The sequence below is a fragment of the Pleurodeles waltl genome, chromosome 9 (assembly GCF_031143425.1).
Source record: "Pleurodeles waltl isolate 20211129_DDA chromosome 9, aPleWal1.hap1.20221129, whole genome shotgun sequence".
NCBI lineage: Eukaryota > Metazoa > Chordata > Amphibia > Caudata > Salamandridae > Pleurodeles > Pleurodeles waltl.
In genome coordinates, this window is record NC_090448.1 from 527,360,408 (window position 1) to 527,379,102 (window position 18,695).

Sequence of the window (18,695 nt, forward strand, 5' to 3'; positions counted from 1 at the left end):
ATTGAGAGAGTGTATGTGCAGAGCACCAGCTTTGGGTATGCCTGATTATACGAAGCCTTTTCTACTGTTTTGTCATGAACGTGATGCTTGTTCTTTGTCTGTCTTAACACAGGTCCATGGAGGTGCATATTTTTCAGCTACCTTGGATCCCGTCGCAGCAGCCTTACCGGGTTGTTTGCGTGCAGTTGCAGCAGTTGGTCAAAGCCTCACACAGTGTGAAGGCATAGTGATGGGACATCCCCTAACAGTAATGGTTCTGCATTCAGTTGAAATTTTGTTGACTCGAACCAAAACCCAGCACATGACAAATGCCCGTCTTACCAGATATGAGACAATTATATTGGGGTCACCTAATGTTTCACTGAAGCGATGTACTGTATTGAACCCGGCAACTCTACTTCCTGTTGAGAATACCGAGGTTAATAATGAAGAGGAAGTGGAGCATGATTGTCTTGAGGTAACAGAACTATGTACCAAGCCCCGACCTGATATTCAAGATACGCAGTTAAAAGAAAATGACTGCATTATGTTTGTTGATGGATCCTGTTTGAGAGACTCAGTTGGAATGCTGAGAGCCGGTTACGCTGTATGTACCATAGCTGGTTTCATCAAAGCCTCATGGCTCGAAAGAGTGTATTCCGCACAAGTGGCAGAGCTAATTGCCCTTACTAAGGCATGCCACGCAGCTGAAAATCTGAGGGTCACTATCTATACTGACAGCAGATATGGATTTGGAATTGTACATGATTTTGGCCAATTGTGGTCACAGAGAGGTTTCATGACCTCCTCTGGTTCTCCTGTGAAAAATGGTGAACAAATTAAGGATTTGTTACATGCGATTCAGTTACCTCTTGAAACTGCTGTGGTGAAATGCAATGCTCACGTTAAGTCACAAGACTTTGGGGGTCATTCTGACCCTGGCGGTAAAAGGCAGTTACCGCCGGTCAGAAGACTGCCATAACACCGCCGCGGCCGCGGTAACCCGCCAGGGTCATTCTGACCCACAACTGCCAAACCGCCAAAAACCCGACCTCCACTGAAGGCCGCCACATCAGCGGTCAGCGATAAACTGGAGATGACCAAACCTCCACCGTCACGCCAACAGAAATACGCCCATGCCATTACGACCCACGAATCCACTGGCGGTACACACCGCTGCACTCAAAATACACACACATCTACAAAACACTGCCACATTGGACAATTACAAATACACACACCTGATACACATACAAACACCACTCCCACACAATCAATACAATATAAAACACACACCCACATCACCCACAAACCCCCACAAATCGAAATTCAGAGACAAGGCGCAATACACAGAGAGAGAGCACAGGGAACGCAAACCACAACACACACAGGAACCCAACATCATCCCCCACACTACATCTACGCACAAAACACCACACACCACTACACTCATCACCACAAACACCACCCCACACCTCATCCACACCACCCCATGGGACCCCAAAAACACCCCAGGTTCTCGGACCAAGAACTCAGGGTCATGGTGGAGGAAATAATTAGGGTAGAGCCCCAGCTCTTCGGCACACAGGTGCAGCACACCACAATAGCCAGGAAGGCGGAGCTATGGCAAAGGATCGTTGACAGGGTCAACGCTGTGGGACAGCATCCCAGAAATCGGGAAGACATCAGAAAGCGCTGGAACGACCTACGGGGGAAGGTGAGGACGATGGTGTCAAGACACAACATCGCTGTGCAGAAGACTGGCGGCGGACCCCCACCCACTCCACCCGAATTCACAGCATGGGAGCAAGAGGTCTTGAACATCTTGCATCCTGAGGGCCTCGCTGGAGTAGGCGGAGGAATGGACTCTGGTAAGTCTACAGGGAGTGCAGAATTATTAGGCAAGTTGTATTTTTGAGGATTAATTTTATTATTGAACAACAACCATGTTCTCAATGAACCCAAAAAACTCATTAATATCAAAGCTGAATATTTTTGGAAGTAGTTTTTAGTTTGTTTTTAGTTTTAGCTATGTTAGGGGGATATCTGTGTGTGCAGGTGACTATTACTGTGCATAATTATTAGGCAACTTAACAAAAAAATATATATACCCATTTCAATTATTTATTATTACCAGTGAAACCAATATAACATCTCAACATTCACAAATATACATTTCTGACATTCAAAAACAAAACAAAAACAAATCAGTGACCAATATAGCCACCTTTCTTTGCAAGGACACTCAAAAGCCTGCCATCCATGGATTCTGTCAGTGTTTTGATCTGTTCACCATCAACATTGCGTGCAGCAGCAACCACAGCCTCCCAGACACTGTTCAGAGAGGTGTAATGTTTTCCCTCCTTGTAAATCTCACATTTGATGATGGACCACAGGTTCTCAATGGGGTTCAGATCAGGTGAACAAGGAGGCCATGTCATTAGATTTCCTTCTTTTATACCCTTTCTTGCCAGCCACGCTGTGGAGTACTTGGACGCGTGTGATGGAGCATTGTCCTGCATAAAAATCATGTTTTTCTTGAAGGATGCAGACTTCTTCCTGTACCACTGCTTGAAGAAGGTGTCTTCCAGGAACTGGCAGTATGACTGGGAGTTGAGCTTGACTCCATCCTCAACCCGAAAAGGCCCCACAAGCTCATCTTTGATGATACCAGCCCAAACCAGTACTCCACCTCCACCTTGCTGGCGTCTGAGTCGGACTGGAGCTCTCTGCCCTTTACCAATCCAGCCACGGGCCCATCCATCTGGCCCATCAAGACTCACTCTCATTTCATCAGTCCATAAAACCTTAGAAAAATCAGTCTTGAGATATTTCTTGGCCCAGTCTTGACGTTTCAGCTTGTGTGTCTTGTTCAGTGGTGGTCGTCTTTCAGCCTTTCTTACCTTGGCCATGTCTCTGAGTATTGCACACCTTGTGCTTTTGGGCACTCCAGTGATGTTGCAGCTCTGAAATATGGCCAAACTGGTGGCAAGTGGCATCGTGGCAGCTGCACGCTTGACTTTTCTCAGTTCATGGGCAGTTATTTTGCGCCTTGGTTTTTCCACACGCTTCTTGCGACCCTGTTGACTATTTTGAATGAAACGCTTGATTGTTCGATGATCACGCTTCAGAAGCTTTGCAATTTTAAGAGTGCTGCATCCCTCTGCAAGATATCTCACTATTTTTGACTTTTCTGAGCCTGTCAAGTCCTTCTTTTGACCCATTTTGCCAAAGGAAAGGAAGTTGCCTAATAATTATGCACACCTGATATAGGGTGTTGATGTCATTAGACCACACCCCTTCTCATTACAGAGATGCACATCACCTAATATGCTTAATTGGTAGTAGGCTTTCGAGCCTATACAGCTTGGAGTAAGACAACATGCATAAAGAGGATGATGTGGTCAAAATACTCATTTGCCTAATAATTCTGCACTCCCTGTAATCTCAACTACTTCACCCCCCCCAACCACCAGCATGCCAACCCACACCCCCACCCTCACCCCAACCCCCCAGCACATATCCTCCCTGCTAATGTCTCACCAGCACAACCCACCCAAACCAACACCAACCCCTGAATGCCAACACTAACCATGGACACCCATCACCTAAGCATGACCACTGCACATACCCATCCCCCCCCCCAAACCACCCTCACAACTCCTCCCACAAGGGAATGCCAGCACTGGGGGACAAGGGCACCCACAAATCGCACGCCATGGCACACACAGAAGCAATAACCATACTCTTTTACCCCTGCAGGGCCCGAACGCCAACACACCGGCCCGGAGGGTCCAGAAATGTCCATCCCACCCCCAGAACAGGCCCCCAGTGATGACAGCAGCTCTGTCGACCTAGAACCTGATGACCAGCCCGGACCATCGGGGACCTCTAGACAGTCGGTTCCCCTCAGGCAGCCACAGGCCACAGCAGACCTACCCCCCTCTGGAAACCCCAGCACAGCACCCACCCAGCGGGCCCATGCCTCTGTCTCCAGGACAGGTCAAGCAGCGGTGTGTCTACCACTACAGGGCACCCAGGGCAACCCACCACCCCAACAACAACAGGGACCTGGGGGCAGTGGTAGTGGGCACACCGTCCAGGGGACAGAGGCCCAGGAACAAAGGGGAACTGGGAGGGCTGCTGTGCGACAGAGGGAGGACAGGCCTAGGGAACCCACTGTCCAAGAGGCCCTCACCACCATCATGGGAGCGTACCACCACTCCCAAGAGACAATGGCGACGGTCCTGGCCAGGTTCCAGGAGATCCAGGCCATGCGGGAGGGCCAGTACATGGGGTTCCGGGAAGAACTGCGCAGCATCAGTTCCGCAATGGGTACAATCGTGGTGGCACTCAACCAGATTGTCACCACATTGCGGGACCATGTGGCCCCCCAAAGGGCCCCTGCCACTAGCATGGAGGAAGAACAGCCCACCACCTCCGCCGGCGCTAGTGGTCAGGAGGCCCCGACACAACAGCAACGGGCCACCCGGACCCCACCCTCTGCAGAACATGAACCACCCGCAAGAAAGGCCTGAGATCTAGGAAGAAGACAGAGTAGGATGTCAAGACCCCCGCCATGCACGGATCCCCCCGGATGTCATCCCACTGTCCCACTTGTTCACCCTGTCCAACCTTGAACTGCCCCTGCTCCACCTTCCACAGGCATATGGACAATGCCCCTGTGCGAACGAGAGTCTGGACTCTGCCATGGACATGCCTCCACCATCACCCATCACCCTTTTTGAACTATACACCAATTTTTGCACTTCAATAAACACAATTATTGCACAAAAACCATCTGGAGTCTGCTATTTATTTTTTTAAACCAAATGTATTCGATATAACCAACCAAAAATGTCCAATTACATTGTGATGACAACATACCAGTGTCACACAGCGGTAGTCCATGGGGAAATAAACCAGAGGGCACTCCGTGGGGACCAGATCACTGAAATAGGAAGGCAAATTCACAACTAAGTTGCCATACATTGGGGTGAAAGGTCAGACAGTAGAGAGCCAGTACTGTTACAGATATAATAAAATGCAGGAGTAGATTCTTACCTGTGTGTTACTGGAAATACTGCAGTATCACTCTGTCCCTGTTGTCTGTGTCGTCCTCTTCGTCTTCCTCCTCTTCACTCTCCGCAGGCTCCACAGCGGCCACAACACCACCATCTGGACCATCCTCCTGCAGGAAAGGCACCTGGCGTCGCAAAGCCAGGTTGTGAAGCATGCAGCAGGCCACGATGATATGACACACCTTCTTTGGTGAGTACATTAGGGATCCACCTGTCATATGCAGGCACCTAAACCTGGCCTTCAGGAGGCCAAAGGTCCGCTCGATCACCCTCCTAGTATGCCCATGGGCCTCATTGTACCGTTCCTCTGCCCTTGTCCTGGGATTCCTCACTGGGGTCAATAGCCAAGGCAGGTTGGGGTAACCAGAGTCACCAATTAGCCACACACGCTGTCTCTGTAGCTGTTCCATCACATAAGGGATGCTGCTATTTCGCATGAAGTATGCGTCATGCACTGACCCTGGGAACTTGGCATTTAAATGGGAGATGTACTGGTCAGCCAAACAGACCACCTGGACATTCATCGAATGATAACTTTTTCGGTTCCTGTACACCTGTTCATTGTCATTTGGGGGGACCAAAGCCACATGGGTACCATCAATGGCACCAATGATATTGGGAATGTGTCCAAGGGCATAGAAATCACCCCTCACTGTAGGCAAGTCACCCACCTCAGGGAAAATGATGTAGCTCCGCATGTATTTCATCAGGGCAGACAACACTCTGGACAATACCCTTGAAAACATAGGCTGAGACATCCCAGATGAAATGGCCACTGTAGTTTGAAATGATCCACTAGCCAAAAAATGGAGTACTGACAGCACCTGCACTAGAGGCGGAATCCCTGTGGGTTGGCGGATGGGTGACATCAGGTCTGGCTCCAGCTGGGCACACAGTTCCTGTATAGTGGCACTGTTGAGTCTGTAGGTGAGTATGACATGTCGTTCATCCATTGTCGACAGGTCCACCAGCGATCTGTACACGGGAACATTCCTCCGTCTCCTCGCAAGTCCCAGCGGACAGTGCCTAGGAAGGACAACATGGAGCACAGAGTCAATCAACCCACAGGTAAGTTCCCACAGCCTGCACAGTACACAAATCTCTCTGGATTGAATGGCTTGTATGAGTGTCGATGCAAGGCCTAGCCATGTGTGACGCAGTAGGAATTAAGCCATGTGGGCCCTTGAAATGGCGGCTGCCTGACCTGTGAAGTGTGACAATGTGAAGTGAGGTCATTGCGCTGGCGTGGCACGCCGTGGCGGTAGGCGGTCGAAGACCGCGGCGCAAAGCAGCATTGGTTAACATTGAACCCTATGGGTTTCAGGAGCCAATGACGATGTGCGCCGGCGGTCGCGATACGCACCGCCGCGGGCGTGACCGCCATTTTCTCTCTGCTTAATCACACGAGACCTGAGCATCCACAGGAGAGGACCTATACTGCAAGTGCTGCTGTGACCTCGGTCTGGAAGTGACAATGGCTGCTGCGACTGGGGAAAGGGCCCCCGCCTTCAGTTCCGAAGAGTTGGAGAAGCTCGTGGACGGGGTCCTCCCCCAGTATGCGCTACTCTACGGTCCTCCAGACCAACAGGTGAGTACACGGGGGCTAATGCATAGTGGGCAATGCCTGTGATGAGTGGGGTGGATATACGATGGAGGGGAGGGGAGCGAAGTACGAATGCATGGCACGACAGATGAGAGCATGTGCAACATGGCAAGTTTGGGGAGGGGGGGCCACTCACATCGAGCATGCAGAAAAGTGATGATGTTTCTTTTCCCCCCCTGTACATGTCACATAGGTCAGCGCCCATCAGAAGATCGATATTTGGCGTGCCATCGCCAAGGACGTCCGGGCCCTGGGGGTCCACAACAGACGGGGCACCCACTGCCTCAAGAGGTGGGAGGACATCCGCCGCGGGAGCAGGAAGACCGCCGAGGCTCTGCTGGGGATGGCCTCCCAACCTAGGAGGGGTGCCAGTCGTACCTTGACCCCCCTGATGTCCCGGATCCTGGCTGTGGCCTACCCCGATCTAGATGGGCGCTTGAGGACATCACAGCAGACACAAGGGGGTGAGTACCAGCACATTCAGCTATATTTGCGCGCAGTGGAGGTGCCTGGGTGGGGGAGGAGGGCTGTGGGTATCCCTAGGCCAGGGCGATTTCTGTAGGCTAGGCCCCTCCGTGAGGTATGGTCCTGTGCCCCCGCCCCCCACCTCTGTAGGGTGCCTAGTAACGCTATTCATGGACCTGTGTATTCTGTGTGGGCAGTTGTCGCCCATAGGCTTGTAGGGCATGTCCCTGTGAATGAGTAGTGTACCCCAAGTGCGCAGCGTAGTGCAGGGGGCTTCTGTGTCTGTCCTCTCCGCCAACGGTGTCCCCAATGCATGCACTCAACTTGTCTTTATTTCTCCACCCCCCCCCCCATTTTCTTTGTTTTTCTGTGAATGTGTGCATTAGCATCATCAGGCAGAGGAGAAGTGGCATCGGCGCAAGAGGGAGCTGCATCTCACATGGCCCCGGAGGGCCATGCAACGGACTCCGACATGACCAGTGAGACGGAGGGCGAGGGGGGCTCCACCACGGGGACCCGTGCAGACGTCAGTGACACCGACACGTCCTCGGATGGGAGCTCCCTTGCGGTGGCGGCAACATCCGTGCCCACCGATACTACAGGTACAGCCGCCACCCAGCGCACCAGCTCCGCCCTCCCAGCAGCCCCTCGGCCTTCGGCCCGTGCCCGCACGGCCAGGAAGGCGGCCATCTCCTTCGCCCCAGGCACCTCAGGCCCTGCCCCAGTCACCCCTGCTGCCCTCAGTGAGGAGGTCATTGACCTCCTGAGGACCATCATTGTTGGGCAGTCTACCCTTTTGAATGCCATCCAGGGTGTGGAGAGGGAGGTGCATCAAAGCAATTCATACCTGGAGGGCCTTCATTCGGGTCAGGCTGCCCAGCAGCGATCGTTCAACGCTCTGGCCTCAGCACTGACGGCAGCGATTGTCCCTGTCTCCAGCCTCCCTCTTCTAACTCCCTCCACCCAGTCCCACTCCCCTGTTCCTCTGCCTATCCCATCCACACCTACAGACCAGCCTGCACACACCTCAACACCCAAGGGAAGCTCATCCAGACATAAGCACCACAGAACACACAAGCATTCACACAAGCAACATACAGATGCAGACATGCCAACAGCCACTACCTCCTCTGTGTCCCCCACCTCCTTGTCTCCCTCCTCCCTCCCTGTGACGTCTACACTCACACCTGCATGCACACCACCATCAGCCAGTACACCCATCACCAGCACACCCTCCAGACCAGTCCGCACACGTGCAGTCACCACCCCCACTGCCATGTACACGTCCCCTGTGTCCTCTCCCAGTGTGTCTGTCACCCCGCTTCCAAACCACACAAACGCAGGCAGGCACCCAACCAACAGCCATCCACCTCACGTCAGCCTCCAGCCCAAGCACCTGCACCCAAAGACACCAGACTTGACTCTCCTACAACCACATCCTCTTCCTCTTCCTCCACTCCCATACCCACTCCAGCTACCCTTCCCATTGCTCCTAAAAAACTATTCCTTTCTAAACTGGACCTCTTTTCCTCACCTGACCCACCCCCTCCATCTCGTAAGAGTTCCAAAAACACCTCAGCCACCACCAGCCCAGCAACTCCCAAGAACGTTGTGCCTGGTTTTTGGAGTCCGCCCTTTCCTTGGGCAGGGACATCGGCCAGCAGCAAAGGCACAGCCAGCCCCCCCCCCCCGGGAAGAGGAGCAAAAAATTGAAGGGCAGGCGCGACAGGCCTGATACGCCTGCCCCAAGGAGGGTAGCCTTGCACCGTCACCTGCCACATCGGGTAAGGGAGCCAAGGGCCACGGAGAGTCTGCCAAGGAGGGCAAGGGCAGCAAAGCGCAAAAGGCAGGGAGCAGCCGACCTGGCCATGAGGGCCCCACCAGCCCCATTCCGGGGGTATCGGAGGAGACCCAGGGCCCCAGGACTCCATCACAGGAGGGCCCCGCAACGGAAAGGTCCGATGCTGACTGAGCGGGAAGTATTGGCCAGGTGTGGTTCACTCGAAACACAAGACAGGCACCGCTGAACAGGGCCCCGCCGTGAGGAGCACCGCTGAACAGGGCCCCGCCGTGAGAAGCACCGCTGAACAGGGCCCCGCCGTGAGAAGCACCCCTGAACAGGGCCCCGCCAAGACAGGCACCGCTGAACAGGGCCCCGCTGTGAGAAGCACCGCTGAACAGGGCCCCGCCAAGACAGGCACCGCTGAACAGGGCCCTGCCGTGAGGAGCACCGCTGAACAGGGCCCCGCCGTGAGAAGCACCGCTGAACAGGGCCCCGGCCAAGACAGGCACCGCTGAACAGGGCCCCGCCGTGAGAAGCATCGCTGAACAGGGCCCCGCCAAGACAAGCACTGCTGAACAGGGCCCCGCCGTGAGGAGCACCGCTGAACAGGGCCCCGCCGTGAGAAGCACCGCTGAACAGGGCCCCGCCGTGAGAAGCACCGCTGAACAGGGCCCCGCCGTGAGAAGCACCGCTGAACAGGGCCCCGCCGTGAGAAGCACCGCTGAACAGGGCCCCGCCGTGGGAAGCACCGCTGAACAGGGCCCCGCCGTGGGAAGCACCGCTGAACAGGGCCCCGCCAAGACAGGCACCGCTGAACAAGGCCCCGCCTTGAGGAGCACCGCTGAACAGGGCCCCGCCGTGAGAAGCACCGCTGCACAGGGCCCCGCCAAGACAGGCACCGCTGAACAGGGCCCCGCCGTGAGAAGCACCGCTGAACAGGGCCCCGCCGTGAGAAGCACCGCTGAACAGGGCCCCGCCAAAACAGGCACCGCTGAACAGGGCCCCGCCGTGAGGAGCACCGCTGAACAGGGCCCCGCCGTGAGGAGCACCGCTGAACAGGGCCCCGCCGTGGGAAGCACCGCTGAACAGGGCCCCGCCGTGAGAAGCACCGCTGAACAGGGCCCCGCCGTGAGAAGCACCGCTGAACAGGGCCCCGCCAAGACAGGCACCGCTGAACAGGGCCCTCCTGTCAAGCACCGCTCCGCTGGGCCCTCATCTCAAGCACTGCTCCGCTGGGCCCTCATCTCAAGCACCGCTCCGCTGGGCCCTCCTGTCAAGCACCGCTCCGCTGGGCCCTCATCTCAAGCACCGCTCCGCTGGGCCCTCCTGTCAAGCACCGCTCCGCTCGGCCCTCCTGTCAAGCACCGCTCCGCTCGGCCCCCATCTCAAGCACCGCTCCGCTGGGCCCTCCTGTCAAGCACCGCTCCGCTGGGCCCTCATCTCAAGCACCGCTCTGCTGGGCCCTCCTGTCAAGCACCGCTGGCCCATTGGCAGGCCCGGTTCTGTGTCGGGCAGGGCCTCACGAGGCACTCTGCCCACCATGCCTCCTCCATGACCAGTGGACTCTGTAATCCACCTGATTGACTGTGGCTTTGCACCCCCCAGGATGGCACAGTGGGCAATCCACCCACTGTTGAGACTTGAGAGACTGTGGCTTTGCACTCCCCAGGATGGCACAGTGGGCAATCCACCCACTGTAGAGACTTGAGAGACTGTGGCTTTGCACTCCCCAGGATGGCACAGTGGGCATGGAGGCCCTTCGTGGATCTGGCGTCGTGGACTCATGTGGCTGAGGTGCCCCCCCTTCCCTTCCCCCTGAGGTGCCAGTATTTTATTTTTGTGATGCCCCAGCAGTGTTCTCTCCAATGGACTCGATCTCGTGTGTGGGCTTTGCCCATGTGTTGCTGCACATTGGCCCACGGACATTTGAACTTTGCAAAACTGTGCCGGACTTTTGCTACTTGTATGTATATAGTTCTAGATGTGTAATAATTCTTTATATATTGCTAAGTTCGCTATACTTAATTATTGCTATAATATAGTTCTATTTTTACAATCATTGCCTTTTGTCTTTGCATTTTTGTTTTGGGGGTTTAGGGGTGTCACTCTGACTTTTTAATCTGCATTGGTGTGTAGGTATTTCGGTGGGGGTGAGGGTGGGGGTGGGTGTGTGGCGTATGTGTGTGCCCGTAACCTTTCCTCCTCCCCCCTCCCCTGTGTCGTAGGTGCAGTACTCACCGTTGTCGTCTGCGGCGACGTTCGTGATCCTGGAAGAAGAGCAGGAAGGCAATGGCTGGGAGGATGTGGAGTTCCGGTTCCATGCTGTCCCGATTCCGCGTGGAGTGTGTCGAGGTGAGCGTTTTCCATTGGAAATGTCTGTTTCCGCCGTGTTTTTAACGGCGGGGCTCCCGCCCCGGAAAAGGTGGCGGATTGGTGAGTCGTGATAGGGTGGGCGGTACATTGTCTGCCGCCTGGCTGTTGGTGGTGACCGCCGCGCTGTTTGTTTGTGCCGCCGTGGCGGTCGGAGTGTTAAAGCGGCGGCGTGTGTTGGCGGTTCCCGCCAGGGTCAGAATTCCATTTTTTGGACCGCCAGCCTGTTGGCGGGTTGGCCGCCGCTTTAACACTGACGGCCAGGGTCAGAATGACCCCCTTTGTGTCCATGGGAAACGGCTATGCAGATCAAGTCGCAAGATTTTGTGCATTGAACTGTATATCGTTCAAGGATCAGTGGGAATTATTACCACAAACTGAAAATGACATGTTTGAACCTTGCATTAAGGGTGGTTGATACACTAGATGAGCTAAAATTATTACAGAGTCGTGCTAGTAAGGAGGAAAAACGCTCCTAGCAGAGAATGCAATGTGGACAAAGGGCTGATGACTTATGGGTCTCAGAGGAGGGGAAACTGGTTTTGCCAAACAGTCTTCTGTCACAATTTGCGAGGATCTACCATGGACAGGCACTTCTCGAGAGAGATGCAATGATCAGGTCATTCAAGATTGACTGGTTTAACCCAAAATTCAGACATGCCGCAGAGGTTACCTGTCACAGGTGCATCATCTGTCATCAGATGAATGCCGGAAAAGGGACTGTGGTAACATTGAGCCACGTAGGGAGAGCTGGTGGTCCATTTAGCAAGAAGCAAATGGATTTCATTGAGATGCCCGTTTGTGGAGGATTGAAGTACGTGTTGGTGATTGTGTGTGTTTTCAGCCACTGGATTGAAGCTTACCCCACACGTAGAAATGACAGTCTTACAGTTGCAAAGCTGCTGCTTAGGGAACTAATACCCAGGTTCGGGTTTCCGGTCTCTATAGAATCAGATAGGGGCAGAAACTTCGACAATGAGGTGATTAAGCTCTTGTGTGCCGCATTAGACATTGAACAGAAGCTGCATTGTAGCTACCGCCCTGAAGCATCAGGACTAGTAGAGCAAATGAATGGTACCTTGAAATCGAGAATGGCGAAGATGTGCGCAGCTACCAATATGAAATGGCCAGATGCATTGCCCTTAGTGCTGATGTCAATGAGGAACACCCCTGATAAGAAGACAGGACTATCACCACACAAGATCCTTATGGGTAGAGCTATGAGGCTGCCTGCAGTACCTGCAAATGCTCTTGTGAATATCACGGATGATATGGTGTTGGACTACTGCAAGGGTTTGGCTGATGTGATTCGCTCTTTTTCTCACCAGGTGGAAGCTAACACATTGCCACCGATCAGTGATCCAGGTCACACCCTGCAAGCCGGTGACTGGGTGGTTGTCAAGAAGCACGTGAGAAAGTCGTGTTTGGAGCCGCGCTGGAAGAGGCCATATCAAGTAATATTGACAACAACCACTGCTGTAAAATGTGCAGGCGTTCCAAACTGGATACATGTCAGCCACACAAAGAAGGTAACGTGTCCAACTGATGAGGAACTTGAAGTTTCCAACTCAACAGTTCCAGAGAGGGAAGTCTCAGGGCCCGAAAATAGCCAAGAGGGAACTGAGACTCCAGGAGGGCCCACTGAGAACAGCCTAGGCCCTCAAACAGTAAACGAGTTTGAGAGAGGTGACAATGTGCCTATTTCAGTAGAGGCAGCAGGAGAACTAAATCAAGGAGAGGTTCTCCCAGAAGCAGACGGATACGGGTTAGAGCTTGAACCCGTTACAGATCCAGAAGAAGAAGGGGAAATAGTAGAAAGAGATCAGAGTACACCGATATCCCCTGAGCCAATTGCAGGTCTGTCAAGAGAAAACACCATAGCACAAGAGGAGGGTGCTGTTCAGTGTACTGAAAGGACAAGCAGGAAAAAGACGCATAAGGGAGATAACTGGCCAGAGAAACAGGCTGCGAAAGAAAAGATCGTACCAGGTGAAACAATAACAGAAGAAATTGATACATCCCGAATAGAGGATCTAAGTGAAGGAGAATTGAAAGGTGAACGCAGGTTGAAAAGAAAGAGAACCGCAAATAGAAGGTACACAGGTCCTGAATGGGCACATGCAACAACATCTGAATGGCAAAAAGAATTCTTAGCATTCTGTTTTGATCGAGAAGTACCAGGCCAATACTACGGTACCTGAAGTAACTCAAAGAAAAGACTTTGTTAAAATCGGAAACTGAAAAACTAAAGAAAAAAAGACTTATAAATTACCGGATGCGACACGGATAACCTGATTTGACTTTGAGAACTTGATTATGACAAGCTGCTAACCTGATTTGACAAAGGGATCCTGGAGTGAGTGAAACGCTGTAAATACACGCAGAGAGAAAGAGACTTTTGCATCAAGGAAGAAGGGAAAAAAAAAAAAAATGAGTTTTATATCGTCCTCAAGTTGATTGTTGTTTTGCTATCTGATTCCTTACAGACATGGCCGATAATAGAGGTAGTAACAAGAAGGGTAAGGTGTGTGTTTGGTTGAGTATTATATTAGGTACTGTGTGTGCAATAATAATTGTGGGAGTGATTGTGGGAATGCCGTGGTTGGATAAGAAAGTGACTGACAATGCTTAAAAACCTGAGACTGCAACACTAACACTGTGGGAACAGTTTGAGCAGGATGCAAAACACTTGCATGAGGGAACTAACTCAAAGCGGGAACTTTCCTCGAATGTCTTCTATCGCTTGCTGAATGAGTACGTTGAGACAATGGATGCGAAAAACTGTTATGTGTGCACAAAGATTCCTTCATCAGTGCAAGAAGGGGTCACTTACCATAGCCTTCCACTAACCTACGGGATAAGTTGTAGCTTGCTATTAACAAGATTCTATAATCAGGAGCATGTGGAATATTTTTATTCAAATTTGGATGTTGTGTTTTCTTTTGTGCCCGTGATTGAGTTTCTGAACAAGCTAGCTAAGGAGCATAGTATAAAATTAGTGAGAGGTTTCTTTGAACCGACGCTTACATTTGGGACAGCTTATGAACACCGCAACAATCTGACTTGCTTATTGACACCTGTAGAGAAAAGCTTTTTAGATCACACTGATGATAGAGGCAAAGCATTGAAAGAAAGATTAGAAAAAGAGTTAGAGAAAAGCACATATGCAAATGATTATGCTTACACTTCAATAAAGACACAAGGCAAACTAGCTATAGATGCATTACATGTAGGAAGGCTTTGTATATATAGGCCGAAATCTGAACATGACACTTTATTTGTGGGAACGAGTGAATGCAGACATGTGTTTTTGTTTCAGAGTCAATGGACATTCATGTTAAATGGACAGGATCCAGCGATCCCTGGGATCTATTACATCTGTGGACTTAATGCTTATTAACGTCTCCCTAAGCGATGGTATGGGACATGTTACTTGGGGATAGTCTTCCCAAAGATTTACCAGATTGATGACTTAAAACAAATACCTAAAACGTCTGAATTACAACATACTAGATAAAAATGAGAGACAGTGGCTGCTGTATTCGGAGACATATTTGGAGCAATAATTCCTTCAGTAGGGGGTATCTTAAACTCCATAAAGATTCAAAAGTTGTCTACTATTGTGGATAACATGCTGACAAATTTTACAGGGGCTATACTCCTGATGGATACTGTACTTGCTGCGGAAAGAGCTATGACTCTTCAAAATCGGCTTGCTTTAGACATTCTTTTAGCAAAGAGTGGGGGAGTCTGCAAGATGCTCAATGAGCGTCTTTGTTGTTCATTCATTCCAGATAACAGTAAAAAGATTAGAGGTATAGCTAAGGATAGTGCAGATCTGAAGTATTTGAAGGAACCTGGAGTGTGGGAGAAATTTGGAAAGGGAATTGCCAGAGTAGGGAGCTGGTTTAGCAATATTTGGAATGGGGTACTTGCAAAAATCTTAGGGGGTCTATTAATTGTTCTGGCCTGTCTATTAGGGTTATGAGGAGTATGCAAAATTTATGATAAAATTAAAAGAAATTGGACAAAGAGAAACAAGAGGAATGAGGAAAGTGAAAGGGACAAAATGTTTAATGAAATTTGGGAGAGCTCACACAAGGGACAAGATGTTGAAATGAGCATTATGCGTAAAGTGAAAAATTAAAGTGAAAGATCAAAAAGGAAAGGTTTTGTGATGACGAACATCATCAGAGGAGGGACTGCGAGAACGTAGCTTATATAATCTATATTAATATGAAAATGTTTATGAATCAATGTGTGAAACTACCGCATAGAAACTATAATAATAGTAATTTTGCTTAGACGTGCACTTGAATTGTGACCATGGGGAATGGCCGCCAATGTATACGTGAACTAATAATGATAATCAAAATGCCTTATATTACGTTTAAATAAGTTTATACTAATGTTTGCGTTATTGAATCTGTACTGACAACCTCATAGGCCTTAAGTTAGCATGAGCCGAAGCTTAGCTGCCTTGGCTCTCATATTAGATGCATTTTTCTATTTTTCAGTGTGCTGACTCACAAGGGGACATGACCCTGCTTGTTCTTTTTCATCATATTAGAAGATGAATGTAACCATGTCAGATCCGTTCCCATAACTTTCTCTCGTTTACAGAATAAAATGTTAAAAGTAAATTGAAACAGTGTAGATTAATGTAATGTACAAGGTCATTCAAACCAGTGAAGACAATGGAACTGCTGACCAAAAGATGTGCAAAGAATTACAGAAGGATGAAATCATACCGGACGTACCACCTCTGAAGACGTCAATTACGAAGACCAATCAAAGACTTGTAAAACAATATGGGGTGAAGAGTTGGGTTACCTAATGTACTTTCTGATAGGTTAAAGATAGTGGGGTATAGCAAATGTACAATAGAATTTTGGGGGAATGTACAACGGTAAAGGGATAAAAACCCATGTCACGGGGAGTCATTTAGAATTAGGTAGGGAATGCTATTGATTTTATCCAGAAACTCTGTCACTCTGTTTGGTGATTTGGTGGTTTACTTAAAACCATCCTTGCCCTTAGAATTGTCCATGTTACACTTTACATCCTTATGAGGGAAGTGCCCTTTTTGCCCCGGAGCTGAGTTCTGACTGATGGTGAATAGACAGATGTCCTGAAGACGAAGATTGAATCTGTGTGCTGACCTAAACTTTGGAGGGTAATTATGACAATGAAATTGTAATTTGTCTGTTTGCTTTTCCTTTCTAGGTACCAACTGCTTACTTTTGACAGAGACCTTAGCTAGAGGTTTTTTCAAATTGATGTCCTAAATTGTTTTGCATGAAGCCCAACATGTGAATGCTAATCAGTGGTTAGGACGGGTGTTCACCAAACTGACGCAAATAGACAAACGACCGAGACTATGCTTTGTTGAACTGATGCGTTACTGATACTCTGCTAAATTGATCTATGTTCACGCCGTGTTATGTTCTGATGTTTGTGATTCTCGCCTTAATGAAATCTTATCACAGTTGCCACATCGTGACTATGTTGTTATGTTTCTTGGTGTTGAGATTAACGCATTTGCTTCTAGATTGTAACTAAAAATAAAACTTATAAAATTCTACTAAACAAGGTGTGGTTATTCATGGCTGAAAGGTCATGGTAGCGTCTTTGAATTGATTAATGACTTTGACTAAATTGAAATGCATTGTCGTGATAAATATTGATGATATTATTGACATATTGATTGACATATTGATTAGCTATCTCGTCCTAAGGTGTCTCTCAACTGGGTCAAAAGATTCATTGGCCTAAAACGAGTCCTGATGTGTAATAAATTATCATAGAGGGACACGTTAAAGGCATAGGGTGTTATTCAAAGTGTTGCAGACGGGATACTCCGTCCAAACGTGGAGCATATCTGTTCTAATTAGTACAAGCGCCCAGTTTTTCTCCAGTAACACCCAGGCCCCCCTCTCCCCAACACTCCACCCACCCAGCCTTGCCTATATTGCTAAGAAGGTCTTGGTCCCTCCAAATCTGGCTAAACACTGTCCTCTCGTGTTAGTACAGCTTCCCATGCCCAGGGACCTAGCTTGGGAGGCTCTTGACATGGTGGTAATAACTCAGTAATCTGTCCATCTCTTCCAGATTTTTACATATTTTTGGGGGGCAGCCCCTTGCCTCATATATTGATTCCTCTCTACCAATGCACCAATAAAGTTCCCTGCACCATTCCTCAATGGAGGGGGGGATCGCTGTCCTTACAATGGCAGGTTATGTCTCGCTTAGCCACTATCAGACCTAGTCTTAGCAAAGTCAGTGTGCTCTGATTTACAACAAAATCTGTAGTGATATGAAGAAGGATCAGTTTTGAGTAAATAGGCACCCTGCACCCTAGAACGTCCTCCAGGCACATAAGCGCCTGCCTTCAGTATGGTGCCAGGCTGGCTCCGCCCCATACAGTGTGTAATAGTCCTCATTCATGTGCTATGCATCGGAGGCAGTTGAGGGAGGAAATTACTCCCACTTTCCATAGTTTGTGTCCTGTAAGGTATGTTCTATGTATGAATTTCAATTGGATGAGGCGGAAACATGTTGTGATTGCCAAATATCGTGATGAGGCTCTTGACTCTGCCCATTCTTCGTCTGTAAGGGGCCTTGAATATGTGCATTTCTGATTAATGTTGGAAACTGATATTTCTCAATAGATATGTAGACAATACCAGCTATGACAGTGACTATACAGGTAATTGCTACAATCACACTCCACACTTTGTAATACAATGTACTCACCGGATTTCCAAGTATGGTAAGCTCCACAATGGAGGAAAGTGATTCAAGTTTATCCAGCTCAGCTGTTTCCTATTTAAAAAAACAACTTATTAACAGACTTCAGATTTCCAAGGCATATTGATTTAATCTGTTTAGGATTTCATTTATGTGTCATAGATGTTTCAGTTGAAAATCTGATTAGAAACAGATGTAACCTATCTTGTATTTCCTGTGCTTCTAAAGACTTAACATTTGGAGAACACCACTAAGCTGTAGTGATACTTACCTAAAACTACTTTTGCAGCTTTGAACGGGAAAGAAAGACCCAGGTGAAGTAGAAGCGACCCCCTGTCACTAAAAGGACACAGTAAATGTCAAGGCTTTGCATTCCAGACAACAAGGGCCTCATTACAGGTTTCCAGAATTAAGGGGCGGAGAAGCAGAAACCAAGATAATGATTTTGGATGGCATCTACACCCATATTTCCTGACATCATGAGTTAAAATCCCCAGAATAAGGAACAACTATCTAGACCCTTAACTACAAGGATAGAAATGTGCACTTTTTTCAGATTCCACATTTTTTACCACCTGATCTCAGTAGGTGGTACACATGTAGCAGCGTTGCCACAGCAGGTTCCTCTGCAGGAGTCTTGGAGTGGGAAGGATAGAATCCTGGG

At 49.7% G+C, this 18,695-nt stretch overlaps 1 protein-coding gene across 1 annotated transcript in view; it reads right to left on the reverse strand.

Moving 5' to 3' along the window:
• The window catches only part of LRRC9 (leucine rich repeat containing 9), a 640,455-nt gene that overhangs the window by 94,636 nt on the left and 527,124 nt on the right, over positions 1 to 18,695 (reverse strand). The window contains exon 29 of the mRNA XM_069207426.1: positions 18,038 to 18,106. Within this exon, the coding sequence (XP_069063527.1) occupies positions 18,038 to 18,106 (69 nt within the window). The remainder of the gene's footprint in view (positions 1 to 18,037; positions 18,107 to 18,695) is intronic.